This window comes from Pteronotus mesoamericanus, unplaced genomic scaffold (genome assembly GCF_021234165.1).
Source record: "Pteronotus mesoamericanus isolate MK-2021 breed Mesoamerican mustached bat unplaced genomic scaffold, CSHL_Meso_final contig_105, whole genome shotgun sequence".
Classification (NCBI taxonomy): Eukaryota; Metazoa; Chordata; class Mammalia; order Chiroptera; family Mormoopidae; genus Pteronotus; species Pteronotus mesoamericanus.
This window is the reverse complement of record NW_026555006.1, coordinates 16,033,479-16,053,908: the sequence shown is the minus strand read 5'-3', so window position 1 is coordinate 16,053,908 and position 20,430 is coordinate 16,033,479. Positions and strand designations below refer to the sequence as shown.

Sequence of the window (20,430 nt, the reverse complement as noted above, 5' to 3'; positions counted from 1 at the left end):
AAGTCCTCTTAGAGTTTGACTTTTTATTTCTACTGTGTGATTTATATGCTCTTTCATTTAGCCCTTAGCTGGCTTTTGCAGTCAGGGCTGTCCGAGGTGGGGACTCCACAGAAGAGGCGCTGTTGAGAGAAGAGCACAGAGCTGGTTCTTGTATCCACAGCAGGTGAGCAGTGACCAGGTACCGCCAGGACTTCTCTGCAGTGCTCGTCACTGTGTTCGCTCAGCTAGCCAGCCAGCCAGACTGAGCTAACTGGGACAAGCATCCAGCCTCTGACTGAGGCCTGGCACAACCATGTTTTCCAGATGCTCAGTGAGATATAATTGTCCAGTGTAGTTGTGGAAACCACATTTGAACGCTTATCAGTCTGATTCAAAAGACCTTTGCTCTTCACCACCATACTAGGTTCTTGTTACTCCTGGTCTGCTTATATTCGACTTGGGGGTACTAAGTTTATCACCACAACATACATGTCAGATGCCATCCATTCTTCAAAGTTCAGACACCATGGATTTAAAGTTTAGGCGCAAGCTGGTAAACTGATTGAATCTGAGAAGGTAAGGCAGCCATGCTTTTTCTGCTCAGAGGGCACGTGCTGATAGTGCCCTCTTGTGGTAACAGCTGCCATTGGCGGTAAATGGTGGAAAGCAGTTGGCTTTCCAAGAAAAGTAGTGTTACTGAGGAAGGCTTATTAGGTGCTTTCATGGAGTTAGGTCTTTATCACGCCTTTTCACATTACAGTACTTTACCATTGCACAAATGATGGCTTAAGCAAGGCTAAGGGATTTGTCCAATTTACCTTAGCTAATAAATTTAAATCTGTCAGGCACCAGAGGGGAGGGGGAAGGGGGATAAAGGACCTAGTCCTTTGGGACTAGGAAGGGCCTAGTCCAAGCAGCAGCATAAATGACCTATGGACATGGACAACAGTGTGGGGATTGATGCGGGGGGCGGGGGGCGGTGAAGACATGGGCAAGCAACAGGGGAAAATTGGGACAACTGTAATGGAATAAAATTTTACTGCCTCTACTTAACATGTTTAATATTTTCTCTAGCCTTTTGAATATATGAAAGGCAGTTATAATTTATAACAATGTTCGTGTCTAATAATTTTAACATCTATGTTATTTCTGGGTTTATTTTGGTTGATTTTCTCCCTAGTCTCATGTACCCTTGAAAGTTAAACCTGCATATTTGACTTACTGTCAATACCAATATCTCTAATTCCTTTTCAAACAATAAAGGGGCCAGAGAACACTTTAACTTTAAAAAAAAAAAATCTGTACTTTGATTCCCAAACCTTTTCTTTCCAAAGAATGCCAGGTTAACACCTCTGTGATCAGGAGAGTGCAGTCTAGAGCACCTCCTCACGTCTGCTTATGCTTAAGGTAATTTCTTTCTTTAATGAATTTTTTTGAGGTCAGCATAAATGATGACAGATTCATGAAACCAGCGGAGAAAGTATGGGAGAAAGAATGTCATTGTGCCTGGGAAAGGCAGTGGAAAGATTTTCTTGGAAAAATGCCATTTGAGCTGATTGGTTAAGGACAACTAGGATTCAAATTAAGATATTGGAGGGGGCAGCCCTCTAGCGTTCCAGGGCCACTGTATCTGCTCCTGTCTGGACTTCGTTCCTCCTTGCTGTCTTCACAGCACACGCCCTCACCTCCGTGGGCCTTCCCCGAGCAGCCTGCTGGAAACGGCCCCTGGCGCACTCTTCCCTTCCAGTGCTTTATCTCCATAGTACCAGTATCCTCCAATCCGATTTAAGCTTTATGACGGCAGATAGGACGGTATGTTTTGTTTACTGTAGTGTCCCTGGCTCTAGAACAGTGCTGGGCACATTACAGGTACAGACTATTTCCTGAGTGAATAGAGTAGCCACTTAATAGCTACATTTTTAAAGCACAGCAAGGCAGAAACATGGCCTTATCTTCATTTTAGATAGATCATGCCAGCTGCAAGATTTGAATTGTATACTGTAGATCAAGTGTTGACAAATTCATATCTTACAGGAGCCAGAGAAGTAAAAAGTGTGAATCTGAATGAATGCAATCAATATATACAACAGTAAGTGGTATGGCTCGTGGTTACTACCTGCTTCAAGGTATTCAAATTAAAACTAAAAAAAATCTGCCAGCTAGATTTGACCCAATGGCTACTCGTGTGCATATCTGAAGAACTACTGTTCACAAGATCACTGAGGATGCCATTCAGATTACTGTCAGGTAAGGGAGGTGGCCAAAAAAAGGATAACAGTCCAGGTTAAGTATTGCATTGGCCAAAAAGTCAATTTAGTTTTTTCTGTAAAATACACGTTTATTTTCACTATTAACTTTTATTGATTTGGATATTCTGAGTATGTCGGCTACTGCTATTGGCTTCTAGTTGGTAGAGGCCCGGGGGGCTGCTAAACACCTTCCAATGCATAAGACAGCCCCAAAGTAAAGAATTATTTGGCCAAAATGTCAATAGCACCAAGAAACTTCGCAAACCACTTTTGACATGTTTGATCCCTCACAGCACCTTCTCCGTACACGACTGCAAGTCTTTTGCATTTCAGTTGTGTTTTTACCTTTCTTGAAATAATAAAGCATGATATGCCAAAAATGTGTATTTTCTTCCATCTTCAATATTAAAAATGGCTACACAAAAATTCGCCAATTGTTTTTAAAATCCCTGCTGATATGATAGCTGTCACAATGCAATCCAACAGAACTGTTTCAAATGGAGTTAAAGACAACTAAGCACTAAGAGAGCCATCTTATGGAAAAAACTAAATGAACTTTTTGGCCAACCCAATACATCAGCTAAAGAAGGCTGTTGTATAGTCCTGGAGAGAAATGATGGGGTTCTACAGTGCAGCTGTAACAGCATAGAAGAGATTTATTCATGGAGATAGGATTAACAGGTGATAAAATCGGTTCCTATTTTTCACTTATATGTAAAGCTGTTATGAATTTTAAAAATAAAATAAATATCTTGTCTTCAGGAGACCATTTGAACTTAAGGAAACCGAACGTGGACGTTTTTAAGGTATTTGACTTAGGTTTCCAAGTGTTTCCCAAAAAAGGTAATAGTTCACATGTAGCAATGGAATAGAGTACCTGCTCTGCCACAGTAAAAATCTTTATTGAGCATTTGCTACATGCCAGGTCTTCAATTTTTCTTAGCACCTCCCATATTGACACATTTTAACTTGCTAACCAGGCGTCCAACCTTTTGGCTTCTCTGGGTCACACTGGAAGAAGAGTTTTCTTGGGCCACACATTACATACATTGTGACACATAATCACAAAAAAATCTGTTTTAAGTAAATTTACGATTTTGCATTGGGTCTCATTCATAGCCATCCTGGGCTGCATGCAGCCAGTGGGCTCTAGGCTGGACACCCCTGTAACAATCCTTTAAAGTAAGTCCTATTATTGCCCTTATTTTAGTGGTAAGGAAACAGCACAGGAAGGCTCCATTGTTTGGACAGTGGGTGTGAGAGTCTTTGCTTTACAGAATATAAATTTGCCCTCCTGTAAGGCTACCTTTTGTGCTGAATTTAGGGAGTTGCCCAGGACAGAACAGTGTAATGTTTGCATATGAAAGAAATGCCAAATTACTTGTTATTCTTTTAAATCAAATTAGAGTAGTTCCCTTCTTGCCACCTAGCAGGAAATTCAATCCCAGTCCTTCTCTATAGTTACACAAGATTCAATGGAATTAATTGCCTGTTGCCTGGAAAATAGAAGAGGGACCATTTTGCGTTCAGCCCCTCATGGTCACTGCCGAACATCTTAGAGACTAACTCGGAGGTGTTCTGTGAAGGCAAGTGGCGACCACAGATTGCAAACTTTGGAACGGTAATAGTTTCTACTACCGTAAGTTTCAGCTCCTGGAGTCCAGCCGGTCTTACACTGCACGCAGCCTTTCCTCTGATGTGTTGGCTAGAGAATGAGACTCTCATTCTAGCTGTCCTCAGAACCTACTTGTTTTCCCATTTGGGGGTTTTCTCCTTTCCAGAACTCAGGCTTGCAGGGAATCAGGCTAGGACAGGTTGTTTGCAAGTAACAACTGCTTTCAGCCTTCAACATATATCGTCCCTGAATGCAAAGATCTAACTTAAGAAAATGGGTGAACAAAATCCAGATCATTGGAAAGGATGTCGTTCAACCTCTCCACGTGGCTGTTTCCCCATTTGTAAATAGGAGACATGTTGTGAGGATTGGTTTATAATGAGTATTTAGCATAGTGAATGTTACAGCATCTAGTAACAGCACATGGTTTTATGTGCAATAGGCTTGTTTTAACTGCCGGACTATTCTTCTGTGCTCAGCACATGCTCCTTTGGGAGGAATGCCTCTACCCCAACTGTTCTGACCAAATGAGAATGAGAGAAGCTGCTGCTTTATGCGGGCCACCTGCCAGCCACTGATCCACTGGCTACTGGGTGGCTAATAGAACTTCACTGGCGATGGGGACTGATAGGCCAAGGGTTGAGGCGATGGCACTAGCCACACACATCAATTATTAAATGCCATGAAAGAAAAGGACAGAGGTATCAGGTCTTGTCTAAGAAGCTCAGTCTAAGGTAGTTGAGCTTTGGACATCCTTTTTTTATTTTGGGCCTTAGGTTTTCCCTTCTGTAAAAAGAGGTGACCAAGTGGGAGGCTCCAGGAGGACCACACGGGGGCTTTGGCACGCCCCTCTCCCCCAGCAGCTTCAGTTAGAGACTTCTTGTTGGCTCTGCAAAAGGCCCAGAGTCCCAGGTTCTGGTGTAGCTACTGTATGTACCACAGCATGCTGCTTTTGGCTTCCTGTTCATGTGCCTCTTTCCCAGATACACAACAAAATAAAGGAAAGTAGAATCAACTCCCAAGTGCTGGCAAAAAATTAAAGGCTGCTACGTTTGCAATTCTGAAATCCACAGTACCTGAAAACCAAGTTTTTTCTTGAGTTTGTTGTCAAACTCACTTGGTAGTAATATCTGACCTGAAATTTGTATGGGTATTAATACATCTTATTGTGGACATATGTGCTTTTTACCAGAGGTTCTAGACCCTGCTGTAGATGTTTTTAAAAGTACACTTCCCTCTCTAAAATCTGAAAAATATCTGGCCACAAGGACTTTAAATAAGGGAGTGTAGACCTCTACTAAGTCATTATCTAGTGCTCTCAAGAGATTTTTCTAAGTGATTTTACAATCCCAACAGCCTTGTAATACTGACACAGTGGGTATATTCCTTATTTTACAACTGGGCACTTTAGTGGTTTTGTTTAGTACAAGGTTACAAAGTAGTGGCCAAATCAAGAGGAGAAATCTTGAAATACGGCTGAATCTGGATGAGTGGGATGCAAATAAGTGGCATGATATAAAAAGGCTGTATTTTGAACAGGAAGATTCTGAATAAAGTACGTATTTTTAGACTACCTTTGGTTGAAATGCAAGTACAGTATAAGGTATAGACAGAGATAAGGAAATGCAAGGCCAGGCACTGTGGGAATTCGGACTGTTCTGAAATGGAGTATTTAGTACTGTTCATAAATATTAATGCCATTGCTTTTCCCGCTGGCCAACAGGATATATACCTTGTAAATACCAGCCCTGATATAAAACGACACTGGTTCAGAAACACTTCTAAAGTTTCTAACTGTAGATGGTGAGTGGACTTTTCAACAGCAAACTTAACCTCAAATTTAACTAGAGGAGGAAATAAAGGACTGTACTACTGCTAATATCCAAGCCACAAAAAAATGACGTGGTTCCTCTATGGATCCCAGAGGGTGATTCAAGCTGGCAATGTAGTGACTGCCACCCACATTAAATGTTCCTTCTCTTGCCCCACAGCCCCCCTGAAAATCAACACATCATAAGGTGAGGGAGAATGCTGAGGTACAGAATTACACAAAAGCAATGGGAGATGCTGGTTTCATAATTTAACCAGAGATCATTTGAGGAAAGAAAGGTTTCAAAATTCCTGGAGTTGGACCTCAAAAAAATACAAAAAAAAAAAAAAAACACCCCAGAAAACCCTAGGAAGGTCAGTGTCATGGTAGAATGAGAAGACCCCTTTGGACCTCCCCTTAAGTTTACGCGTCAAACACCTCTAATCCAACAAAGGTTCCTCTTGCTCAACACACAAACATACCCGAGAGATCCATGCATCAGTACATCTGAAGGTGGCCATATTAGAATGGGCAGAGATAGACAAGAGAGGACAGGGACGGTGTCCGCAGATGCAGCTTGGCGGCTGCCGCAGCCACAGCTAACACTAGTAGTGGAGGGGTGGAGGTGTGGCCCCACACTACGGCCTCGTGGAGGGTAAGAAGGGATCAATGCCTGAGACCCTGCTCCACCCCTGCCCTAATCTATGGCGGGGGAACACGGGAGCAGTAGCGGTGACATGTCCACAGCCCTGTGGCTATAGCACGGCAATCTGGCAGCCATTAGCAACCAGGAGGCAGTGCTGAGGCTCAAGAACCGGGCACCTCCTGCCTGCCACATGCCTCCACCATGGTGACGGTGTCCCGAGAATGAGGCAACCCAGCCATGGGGGAAACCCGTCACCGAGGTCACTGAGGAGTTAATTTCCACATCCAAAGCAACAACCCCCCGCCCAGCCATGAAAACAAAGGAAACACCTCTCATTATTAACCTGCTTGAAACGTTAAGATCAAAACAGTGTAAAACAAGAGCTTACCACCTCAAATGAGAAGTCAGAACAACCGAACAACCCATCAAATACCATGAATGACCAAGGTAACACAGAAACAAAACAGTAGGTCTCTAGAAGCAAACTTCAGGCATGGAAGACTGATGTAAATGACAGAATTCAAGATGGCAGTCATGAAAAACTCAACAAGATACAAGAAAACTCAGAAAGGCAGTCCAATGAGCTTAGGAGTAAAATCAATATACAAAGAGTACTTGGCCAAAGAGATTGAAACTATAAAAAAGAACCAAACAAACTCTGAGGCCCAAAATTCAAAGAGATGAAGAATGCATTAGAAAATACTGGGAATAGAGCAGACCAGATGGAAGAGTATTGGCGAGTTCAAAGACAGTAACCTAAAAATGACACAGGAGGAAGAATAGAAAGAACTACACAGAACTGACTGACTACATCAGAAAGAGCCACATAAAGGATAATGGACATTCCAGAAGAACAGAGGGGGAAAGAATAGAGAGCCTATTCAAAGAAATAATTTGAGAACTTCCCAAACTTAGGGCAAGAACTGGACAGTACAGTACAAGAGGCTAACAGAACACCTAGTTATCTAAATACAAAACACCTTTTCCAAGATGTGTTATATTGGAACTGTCAAAAGTTAATTATACTGAAAGAATTCTCAAGGCAGCCTAGGAATAAAAGGCAGTAACCTACAAAGGAGAACCCATCAGATTATTATCAGATTTCTAAGTAAAAATCATACAAGCCAATGGAGAGTGAAATGGTATATTCATAATATTGAAAGAAACTACCAGCAACAAAAATATATCTAACAAAGTTATCCGTTAGGTATGAAGGAGAAATAAGGCCTTTCCCAGAGCAAAGGTGTGGGAATTTACCACCACAAGACCTGCATTCCACGAAATGTCATAAGGAGCACGTCTACCTGAAAGAAAAGGATAAAAGTATACAAAACTTTTAAGGAAGGCAACAAACAAAATGAGAAAAGCAGGAAATTACAACTCTATTTAAGATTAGGATATTAAACCATTACAATACAAAGGTTAAAGGGGAAAAAGCATAAACAATAACTATAGCTACTGCAATTTGGTAACAAATACACAGCATACTAAAAGGGATTACTTTGTGATAATAGCAGTATAAACGAGAAGGCAGAAAAATACTGAATTTGTATAGGTAAATGAAGATAAGATGCTATCAAAAATAAAAATGACTTTTATCTATGAACATTTTATAAAAGCTTCATGGTAACCACGGAAGTCTAGAACTGAAACATGAAACATTAAAAAAGAGGAAATGAAGAAAAACAGCACAGAAAAACAACAAACTAAAAGAGCACAAAAGAACACAAGGGTAAAGAAACAATAAAGACACACAGCAACCAGTTAACAAAAGATAAAATGACTGTACGAAGTCCCTCATATATCAATAATCTCCCTAAATGTACAGGAATGGAACTCATCAATCAACAGGCACAGAGTAGCTGGATGATTTAAAAAAAAAAGACCCAACTATATGCCACCTTCAGGAGGCCCATCTCTGCCCCAGAGACAAATACAGCCTCAAAGTGAAGGAGCAGATGATATTCCAAGAAATTGATAACCAGAGAAAGGTGGGTATAGCCATACTGAGATCAGATCAAATAGGTTTGAAGATAAAAAAGGTAAAGAGACAAAGATGAACATTTTGTAATGATAAAAGGGACAATTCCAATTCATCAAGAAGACATACACTCATATTTACATGTACCTGACCTAAGAGCACCAAATATAAAAAGCTATTAAAAAGACCTAAAAGAAGAAGTGGACAGTATTATGAAAAAATACAACAGGAGGAGACTTTAATAACCTACTTGCACCAATTGATAGGTCACCCGGATGGTAAGTCAGCAAGGGAAATATCAGCCTTAAATGACACATTAGATCAGAAAGACATAATATTTATAAAACTTTCCATCCTGAAATGATAGAATACACATTCTTCTCAAGTGCACACGGAACATTCTCAAGGACAGACTTTTATGTTGGGACACAAAACTACTCTAAATAAATTTAAAAAGATTAAAATTGTACCAAGCAAATTTTCTGACCACAAAACATGAAACTGGAAGTCAACTGCAAGAAGCTGAAAAAAAATCATGAATATGTGGAAATCAAGCAACATGCTAGTAAACAAGCATAAGGTCAAAGAACACATTTTTCAAAAGAGATCAAAGAATGCAGACAAATGAAAAAATATGACATACCAAAATTTTTTGGATGCAGTGTGTTAGCAGTAAGGTAGTTTACAGCAATGCAGGCCTATATCAAAGAAACAAGAATCCAAAATAGACAATCTAACATTATACCTTAACTAGAAAAAAGAACAAACAAAGCCCAAAGCAGTAGAAAGAAGGAAAATACAAAAATCAGAGGTGATGTAAATGAAATAAAGAATAAAAAGACAATAAAAAAAGTGATGAAACAGAGCTGGTACTTGGAAAAGATAAAGTTGAGAAACCTCTAGCTAGTCTGACTGGAGAAAAGAGAAAATACTAAAAATCACAAGTGAAAGAAGTCACAACAGATACCTCAGAAATGCAAAGGATTACAAAAAAATACTATGAAAATCTATATGCCACCAATCAGACAACCTAGAAGAAATGGAGAAAGCCTTAGATATAACCTTCTTAGACCGAATCATGAAGAACTGTAAACCTGGACAGACCAATCAATAGTAAATAAACTGAGACAGAAATCAAAAACTGCTCCTTTCCACCCGCTACCAACCCCTCCCCCCCACAAAAGGCCAGGACCAGATGGCTTTACTAGGGAATTCTAACAAGCATTCAAAGAACATTCAATGCCTATCTTTCTCAAACTCTTCACAAAAAAACTGAAGAGTAGGGAATGGTTCCTAACTCATACTACATGCCAACATTACCCTGATACCAAAACCAGGCAAGGACATCACACAAAAAAGAAAATTACAGACCAGTGTCTCATATGATTAAATCCTCAACAAAATACTAGCCAATCAAATACAACAATACATTAAAAGGATCACACACCACAATTAAGTGGGATTCATTCCGGCAACACGTGGATGATTTAATATCCACAAATTAATCAACTTGATACACACCATTAACACAATAAAAGATAAAAATTATGATGTAAATAGATGCATAAAAAGCATCTGGCATCATACAACAGCCATTGTGATAAAAACTCAGTAAAATGGATATAGGAGGAAAGTACTTTAACATAAAGGCCATATATGACAAACCCTCAGCTAACATTATACTCAGTTGTAAAACACAAAGCTTTTCCTCTAAGATCAGAAACAAGACAAGCTTGGTTGCTCTCCCCTTTTATACCAGTTATTCAACATAATACTGGAAGTCCCAGCAAGAGCAATTAGGCAGGTAAAAGAAATAAAAGGCATCCACTGTAAAAAAGCAGAAGTATCACAATTTGCAGATGACATGATTTTATATATAGAAAATTTTAAGGACTCCACCAAGCTATTATAAATAATAAATACAGTAATGTAGCAGGATACAGAATCAATGTACAAAAGTCTGTAGCATTTTTACATACTAACAACAAAATCTCAGAATGAAAAACAATCCCATTTACAATCACAACAAAAATAATAAAATACCTAGGAATAAACTTAACAAAGGAGATTAAGGACCCGTGTACTGAAAACTACAAGACACTGATGAAATAAACCAGAGAAGACACAAAGAAATGGAGAGATATTCTGTGTCATGGATTAGAAGAATCAACGTTATTAAAATGTCCATATTACCTAACAGAGTCTACAGATTCAATGCAATCCCTATAAAATGCTGATGGCATTTTTTACAATAGAACAAAAAATTCTAAAATGTGTATGGAACCACAAAAGACTGAGTAGCCAAAGCAATCCTGAGAAATGAAGAACAAAGCCAAAGAACACACTTCCTGATATTTAACTATCCTACAAAGCTAGAGTAATCAAAACATGATATTGGCAGAAAAACAGACATACAGACCAATGAAACAGAACTGAGAGCCCAGGAATAAACCTACACATACATGGGCAACTAACTTACAATAAAGGAGCTAAGAATATACAGTGGAGAAGGAAAATTTCTTCAGTACATGGCTGAAAAAACATTCCTAATCCAGGGAAGAAAACAGACACTCAGGTCTAGGAAGCAGAGTTCCAAACAAGATGAAATCAAAGGGGCCCACGCTAAGACATAATGTAATTAAAATGGCAAAAGTTAAGGACAAAGAGAACCTTGAAGACAGCAATAAAGAAGTCACAAAGAAGGGAAAACCCTAATGCTATCAGCTGATTTTTCAGCAGTAACTTTACAGGCTATAAGGAAGTCTCAAGAAATAAGATAGGAACCTACAACATAAAATACTGTATCAGGCATGATTATCATTCAGAACTAAGGGAGAGTAAGAGTTTCTCAGAAAAGTAAAAATTAAGAGTACACCACCACTAAATTGTGTTTACAAGGAATGCTAGAAAGTCTTCTTTATGCAGAAAGACCATAACCAGAAATAAAACACAGAAGAAAAAAATCTCACTGGTAAAGGCACATATATAATAAACACTATGAATCAAGCACTTAAGGCTAAGATGAAGGTTAAAAGACCTTCAATAGATCTATGAATATATATGAAGCTCAAGAAACCAGAAACCAAAAACCTACAAAAAAAAATACAAAAAAAACACCCAACCCAATCAAAACACTAAAGAAAACCAGCAAATCAAGAGATCAAGAGAAGGAACAGAGAGCAACTAAAACAACCAAAAAACAATTAGCAAAATGGCAATAAGCACATACCTATTGATAATCACTGTAAATGTCAATAAACTAAATGCTCCAAATGAAAAGATACAGGGTGGCAGAATGGATTAAAAAAAAAAAGACTCATCTATATGCTGCCTATAAGAGACTCACTTTAGATCAAAAGACACACACAGACTGAAAGCAGAGGGATGGAAAAAGGTATTTCATGCAAATAGAAATGAAAAGCAAGCTGGAGTAACAACTCCCGTATCAGACAAAATAGACTCTAACAAAGAATGTAGACACAAAGGAGGACATTACACAATGATAAAGGGGTCAATCCAAGAAAATGTAACAATTCTTAATACCTATATGCTAATTTGAAAAGATACCCACACCTCTATGTTCACTGAAGCATTATTCACAATAGCCAAGATATGGAAACACCTACGTGTCCATCAGTAGACGAATGGACAAAGATGTGGTTTATACAATGAAATATTACACAGCAATAGAAAAAATCTTGCCATTTGCAACATGGATGGACTTACAGGGTATTATGTTAATAAGTAAAGTGAGTCACAGAGAAACATATATACTGTATGATTCCACTTGTATGTGGAATCTAAAAAAAAAAAGAAAACCCCAAATAAACAAAATGTCTGATGCCATTCTGATCTCTTTTCAGTTCTGAAAAATTAAACCACTCCTAATTCAAGGTCCAGACTGTCTCTTTTTCTCTTTAAAAAGTTTATGTATATTCCTATTAACCCAAAGTCCACTTTTCATTTTTCTTTCAGAGGGAAAAGAACAAAAACCATTTATTTATAACTATCTGAACTCACTCTACAAACAACTTCTACTTGGAATGCAGAGACACATTTAGCCAACTCTACATTCAGTTATTCATATTAATAATGCTAAGAATAGCAAAAAAGTGAGTTTGTTTAATAACCAGACTAAATTTCCATTTGGCCTCACCTCTTCTAAGCTTTAGGAAATCATTAGACTCCCCACCCAACAGTGAATGACTTGTATAATCCACAGTTGTTACATATAATCAGCCGTGCAGTAAATGTTAAAAACAAATGGTCTGTCTTAAGGAAGAGTACATGTATTTCATGTTGGCTTAATTTCTAACAGAAATACTATGTTGGAGGAAAATACTACTTAGCTAGAATTATATGGCAAGAGTGTCTAATGACCTCCCTGGGAGGGTGTCTACTTTTGCTCGTCTTTTGCCTTCTCTGCACTCAGCTGTCCCTCCTACCATACAGCACTTACCTGTTAATGCCTTCTTGAAGGGAACATGCCGCACTGCTGAGCCCACAGCCCAAGGACAACAGCTGGCACAAGTACAGGCCCAAATATTGTCCAACAAATATTTGAAGTATATGAAAACATGAGGAAAAACCTGTCATTCCTGACATTTAAATGTGAAGATTTCAGCACCAATGTAGATAAAGGAAAATTAGAATTAAGCTTATTCACAGCAAACAAAATGACATTTTAAGTATAATATACATTCTAAGTCAGTCATGGAAGATAAGAAAATACCCATCTTCAGAAAAGGAAAATTCCCATGTATATACAGATGTCAAATAAATACCAGTACAATACTAGTTAAATAAGTAACAGCACAATACTAAGGGTATATAAATAATAATGTTATAGAAAATTGGTATTAAGAGATAAGGAGGCTAATCCAAAAGACAAATCAATCATCCAAAATGAGGTAGAAGAGACCAGGAGCCACTGAAACCCTACTTCGTGAAATAGGTATGTCTGGAAGCAGAAGGGACAGAGATTGTATATATTTTATATTGTAAGTAATGGGCATCATACAAACTCAAAACCTGTAATTCAAATCTAGTGAATCAATCTAATGAAAATCAAACAGCATTATGGAGGCAAATGTGTTTAAAAAATATTTTAATAAGCATATTCAGAATGGCAGACAGGGACTGGGAGGAAGGAATTATTTTACAGTGCAAAATTACTATGCATAAATTTAAAAACATCTAACTCATAATTTTAAATGTCTATTTAAATATTTTTTCAAATACATTTTAAAGCTCAACAGATTTATGTTGAACTGAGTTGCAAATTCTGAACTCTATTTGAAAACACATCATAGAACAGAATACCACTCCAAATGAAAACAATAGTGCTTTGCTGGGGGTGGCAAAGACCAAGTAACTATTGACAAAGGCTTCTTTTCCCGATGCAATTTGTCAAGAGTTCAAGAATTAAGAAATGTACTAAATATGAAGCAAATTAGATCATATCACTAAAAATTTTATAGTGCAATGACTTATCAAGTTAAAATGGCTGCATTATGAAGAGCAAAGTACTGTGTGAAATACCTGTATAAACACAAAATATAATTAAATATTCCTTTATGAAAAGCTGAGCATTATGGATTATAATAGTGGAATGTCTTTCATTAGGCATACTTTAAAAAGATAAGATTAAGAAAAAATTTCCTAACATGTATACATGTGCCGTATTTGCAAATGTGCCTGAGAATTTACCAAAAATGTTCCTGCAATATTAGTCTGCAAGAATTTCACAAACCTGCAAACAAAATGCATCTTTTATAAAAGGTAAAAATGGTGTCTTAAATATTGCAACAACTTAAAAGGTACAACATTACTATTCATTTGAAACATTTCTACAGTCTTTGACAAAGAGCTGGGATACTTTGGATTTGTTTTAATAACATCTGATTGAGAAAATGGATTGTGATCATCTGTTAAAGCTGCCATTCTGGATAAATTAATGTGCTGGGTAAAACAAAACAAAATAAAAACAAAAGAATTCATGCTTCTCAACACTTCCACCTAAAACTTGGATTTACTTGGATATGTATGTAACAGTGAATGTACATTATATGAAGTCATGTCGTAAAGTGGCTTTTAATACTGTCTGGGGGAAAATCTTGTTCACACTGGTGGAGGGAAGCAGTCTGAACATATGTTAATAGTAATACTTCATGGGAATAAGGCCTAAACCATAGTATCTCAGTGCAAACCTCTACTTAATTGCATTAGACACTAGATCCATTAAAAACAAGATCACAGATTTATTTTCAAAAGGCATTGGCTCTTGAACAAATGGCTGATGAACTGGTGGAAGCATTTGGGGTATGCCTATGTGATAAAAACAATAGTTAATAATCTTTTATAAAAGTTTGGATATAGGTTGGTCTATCAGCTGTATAAAACTACATTTTTTAACAAGAATTTTGCACTAAAAATAAAATGGCACTCTTGAAAGGCTATGCAAATGGATGATCCTATTTGTAATCACAGAGCAATAGTTACAGTATATCTTATTTTCATTTTGGAAATACACTATCAAATCTGGAAAACTAGATTGTAACTAGAAAAGTCCAAAAACTTTTCCAAGTTCATCTCTTTTTCCTCTTAAAAATCAATATTGTTGCCCGCCAACTCCATGTGTGTGCCAATTATCTAAGTATCACTTGACCTTTTCCCCAGTTTATTTAATGCAAAAATGGGAAATTTCATAATGCATACAAAAATAACAACAAGATTCTGGTCAGCATGATACATTTAAGCATTTAAGCCAACATTAAACTTTTGTTTTGCTTCAAAAATAATTTTGAAAATTATAGCAAATACAAACAAACTATGCAATCTAAGTATCATGCTTAATTTCAGAATTCTCACACTATTTGTCCCTAAGTAGAAATTTGAAAAAAAAATTTTCACAATCCTTCATGAATGCTTTTACTGTCTGGATAAGAAACATGACTTGGTTACTACACAAACACTTAAAAATTGATTAGAAAAACCATAGCAAAATAAAATGAAAGCTGACAGACTCAGAATATCAATTCCTCTCATAAAAGTTTACCAACTGTACAAGTTAAGAAAATTATACAAGCTTTTGTATTAAGAAAGGACAGCTCAGTCAAGACATATATGTACTGTAAAAATCTTTCAAAGGCTACAAAGAATCTGGAAAAATACAGAATGTATTTCTTAAGCCCAGATAAGAATATGGAAGACATCATTGATGTCAAGAATTTTACATATACAAACCTGACTTGGTTTATTTTTAAACTTCTATATATAAAAAAATCATGCTAACATAACTTTCAGGATTCATAAGGGTTTCCTTAATAATGACACTCAATTTGTATACAGAGAAAAATGTCTGAAAAACATTTCAATGAACTAAAAAAAAAATTTGGCGTTAAGCAGAAAATTTTTTTCCTTTGCCATCAAACTAAGCAAAAAGTATCTTGCAGTAAAACTTTAAGATTAATACATCCAATGAGAAGGTACAGATACATCTTTAGTTCATTCAAATTTATTAAACTATTTGTTATATCCTTAAAAGGGTCCTTTATAATTTTAAAATAAAAATTCTACATAAGGCAGACTCTGAAATCTTATTTACTAAATCTATGACTCAATTCAATTTTCAAATTTTAACTAATTGCTTCAAGGAAATCAAGTTTTTAAGGTAACCCATCAATCCTGAAAATTATAGTTACACCTGGATATACTCCAAAGAAAGTAAAAGTCTAAAATTCAGTCATCTGTGTTTTCAAGTTCTTCAAATTTTCCATGTGAGATTGTTTCTTGGAAAAAATCAGAAGAACCTGGACTTTCTTTTCCACTGCTGTTTACCCTTCGCCTTTTGGCAGGTCTCTCACTTTTTTCATCAATATGGGCAAGTTTTGGGTCAGTGGTAAGGTTATCTGTTTCATAACCATTACTATCCATATCTGCATGAAGTGGTTTCTTATTTCCACCTGTTGGTCCATTAATGTGTAACCCTTCAACTTTTACTTCTTCTTTGTTTAATATTTCACCCGGTCCATTAGATGATACCCCTAAGTTGGAAGAAACATAAACTGCTAACATTAAAAAGTTAAATTTACAGACTATTATATGACAGTTACTGTAAAATAAATTTTCATCAAGGAAGTAAAATATCAAGTCTGCTAATGACCTGAATTCTGACTCTATTTATCTAGTAGCTGTATGATCTTAAGCAATTTATTTATATTCTCTGTACCTCAGTTTCATCAGAAATACAATGAAGATAATAATTTACCTTATAGGGTTGTGGTGAAGATTAAATAAGTTAATAAATGTAAAGAATTAAGACAGAAGTTGGCATATATTAAGACCACACTGATTTTACCTGACAACAAACAAGCACTGGATCCAGCAGTCATAATAAGTTGAATTTAAGCAAAGAGATGCACAAATTATTCAGATTTAACAAATGGCTATAACTTTCTAAAATGATGGGGAAAAAAGGATTATATTCTTTAGAAGCTTGACCTTTATACCCCCATATAAAATCAAGATGACATGACTTTTTTATTCTTAATGTAAATCTATGGGTATTACTGTACTTTAAGGGCAAAGATCATATACTACATTTATCTAACTACTTAAATAATCTTGCCATGTTAAACATTAATGCCTGTATTATTGAAGGATACACTTGAAAATGCTAAAAGTAAATACCTATCTCCATGATAGGTGAGAAAAGAACCTAATTATTCTAATAAAAGCAAGTAACAGTAAAAAGGTCATGCTGAAGTTAATCACAAAATAAAACAGAAGTTTTGGGGATATTTAATGTAAAAATTAGAATGTGTCACTAATGATAAGATTTAATTAAAATATACAGTATAGAGGATGAGCATCAAATATTATATTCTGGTCAAAAAAAGATTCTGTTTTCCCCAACTCAAAAGTACACTCAAACCATGAATGCACATGGGATTATGCATCATGATATTGAAGGCATGATTTTGTTGTAATAAGCCCAAAGAGTTGGTAACACTGTGATTAGGTCAAAAATAACTGTAAGATTTCAAGACGCTAATAAAGTCCCTTACAAAAGAAATAAAACTGGGTTGCAAAGTTTTTTCCTTTCCTTGAGAAACCTGAGAAAATTGATTTTTAGGCACCCAATGTGAATGGCTTCTGGGCTACAGAGTAATTTATAGGTAAACTTATGAATCTCCTAGGCTAACTGCATGTTCTCATCAAACTATTAACAAAGAACAAGAAAAGGAAATTACTTACTTGACATTATGAGCAAACAGGAAAAGATGGAAGTAGTAACAACTGAGTTTCTACCCCTAGTCCCAAGGACAGAGTTTCAGCTTTTTATCATACTTCACCTGGATGTGGCTAGCATTAGATATCACATCAATAACTCGTTTTTGACCAGGAAATGGCTGTTGTGCCCTAATTTTTGTTTGTTTGGCTTGTACTGAGGGAATAGAGAGGGGTCATCAATGAACAAAGTACAGTATATTCACTACAGCAGTGCCAGCATTTCTCTTCTAGTTTCTGTCACATCAGAAGGCAGGCAGGCAGAACTTAGCTCTAACTCTCCAGCTTCTTCCTAAAGAGGACTGAAGGACTCAGTACTTTCTGCCTGGCAACTATCTTACATAGGAACATCATTTTTATTAAATTAGAAGTCTGACTAGGTCTTACTGATCAGCAGAAGGATCTTTTTGGTCCACTGTATTATTATAAACAAGAACATTATCTGAACCTTAATCATATTGGTATGCCTTTTGCTTCTTTTTTCATGGAGATATCAAAGAAATGTTTCTATAGAATATTAATGCCTGTGACACCTGCTGTATCTTTTTGTATCCTTCAAGGTCATTATGCTATCAAAGAGAAAAACATTCAAATCAGTGCCTTTGTTATCTACCTCTTAATCTATATGGTTAATGCACCTGTCTGATTAAGTTATAAGCTTTTAAAGTATTTTAAAAATATCTGTATTTCTGATATAAAATGGCTAGAGTTTGGGCCTAAGAGTTAACAAGAATACTTATATTCAGGCATCCCAACCAGATAAGAAAATAGGTGCTGCTCAAATAGAATAAATTTCTTAAAAGAAATGGTCCTGTTGACAGCAGTTTATTAACCTTACTTTTCAGTGATATTGATGGGGAGTGTTTCCAATTAATTTGTATTCCATGTGTATTAATATGTATGTATATATGTTGATATTATATATGTTTCGTCTGGTATTTACAATTATTACTCTAAATTCTGCTTTGGAAGTTTAATAGAAACCAAAACTGAATACTCCAGGTTACAAGAAGAAACAGAAGTGTTTCTTTGGTTGCTTACCATTTTGATTACTATTGCTTACAGAGCCATCTTCTTTCTCAGACTGGCTGTTACTACTGTTTGAGGCAGTTGGGGGAGGGGATGGTGCTCGACTAGAAGCAGCACTTTCACTTTCATCTAGAAGACGATCCATGTAATCCCTTAAAATTAAGTAAAATAATAAAGTAATTATTCTTATATTAAAAAGCTAAAAATTAAAATTAAATGAGGTTACATTTAGAAGGCTTTATTACAAATATATCCTAATTTTCACTTATATTCATTCCAATGCCTCATCTATCACACCAGGATCTGAACACTTAAATGGAAAGTTTCTTTTGGTTACATATTTGTAGGAAAAAATGACTAAGAGCTTTTAACTAGCTAATTTTAGAGACCTGTAGGCAGTTCAAAAACTTTTAAAATTGTAGGCAAGTACTCAGGGTGGCCCAACTAAAATCAGAGGATTTAGAAGTGAAGAGATAGGGGTGATATCCATCAGAAGAAATACAAAAGAATTTCTGAACAGACAAAAACTGGAATTTTAAAGCTCCTAAAGACTATCTGATGACTACAGCAACACCTGAAGGACAAATGAGGGCCTAACAATGAATCACCTTAAATTTTCCTGGATGCCTTCTATATTACCTTTCTGCTGGATATGAGCTATAAGTTCACTAAATTTCTGGGCTCATCTGCTCGCTTCATCTGCCAGTGTATCATTAGACATGAGTTCACTTCTTCCCCAAGTCATTCCTGAACTTTATGACATGGGAAGATAGTTGTGTACATGACACTGGTTTGGGATTAGACAATCTGGGCTAAATACTAATCTCTCTGAAATACAGTGTCTTCATTTATAAACTGCATGTAATCATACATACCTATCTACCATATAGGGTTGTTGTATAAGATATGTATAGGAAAGTGTTTTGTACACTATAAAGAGCTACTAAGTCACAAGAATAAATGTCAGAAAACTATCGACTGTGGGCTGGCCACCTGTTTTTGTGAATATTATTTTACTGAACAGAGCAACACCCATTTGTTTACACAGTGTCTATGACTGTTTTCGTACAACAACAGAGCTGAGCAGTTGCTAGAAAGCTTAAAGCCTGCAAAATAAAACCCTAAAATATTTACTCTTTAGCTCTTCTACAGAAAAAGTCTGCCAGCATCTGCACTGGAATAACTCCCTGAAGGCAGGGACATGTCTGTTTTGGTTACCACTGCACTTCTGGTGCCCAAGTTGTACATAGCATAGAGTAGAAGTTCAATAAAAACTTAAGTACACATTTCAAAATTTCCTCAGAATGAGTATGATAGAAATATTAAGTCAAATGTTTTCAAATTTTGTGAGCAGGATAAACAAAAATGTAGATAAAAAGAAAACAGTTAAGGGCTTGGGGCTTTACTCAAAGCCACCGAAAGACAATCAACTATAGCTATAATCTCAAACTTCATGACCACATGAAGTTATGGGGGTTCTGGGGGATATAATAAATATAGGGATGTGGTACCTGACCTCAAAAAGCTTCCAACAATCTGAGGTACAAAACTAATACATAGCAAAGAAACACATATGACAACAAACTGAACATGTGAAGATTCTAAGGCCTATTTTCCTCATCTATAAATGAAAAAATTAAATTTGATCATCTTTACAAGACCTTCAGCTTTATGCCATTCAGCTTCATAATTACAGAACCACCACCATATTGTTCCGTGTATAATGTGCACTTTTTGCCCAAATTTTTGAGGGAAAAATAAGGACGTGCATTATACATGGGTAGTACTAATTCTGTATCTATATAAATGCTTTTAATTATTTTATTTATG

At 36.4% G+C, this 20,430-nt stretch overlaps 1 protein-coding gene across 8 annotated transcripts in view; it reads right to left on the bottom strand.

Annotated features, from left to right (window-relative positions):
• Positions 1-13,410: 13,410 nt before the first annotated feature.
• The window catches only part of MIER1 (MIER1 transcriptional regulator), a 56,680-nt gene continuing 49,660 nt past the window's right edge, over positions 13,411-20,430 (bottom strand). For all 8 annotated transcript variants that reach the window (XM_054574384.1, XM_054574421.1, XM_054574429.1 and 5 more), the window contains 2 exons: positions 18,613-18,752; positions 13,411-16,325 (listed from right to left, as the gene is read on the bottom strand). In XM_054574384.1, coding sequence (XP_054430359.1) covers positions 16,021-16,325; positions 18,613-18,752 — 445 coding nt within the window. In that variant the 3' untranslated portion in view covers positions 13,411-16,020. The remainder of the gene's footprint in view (positions 16,326-18,612; positions 18,753-20,430) is intronic.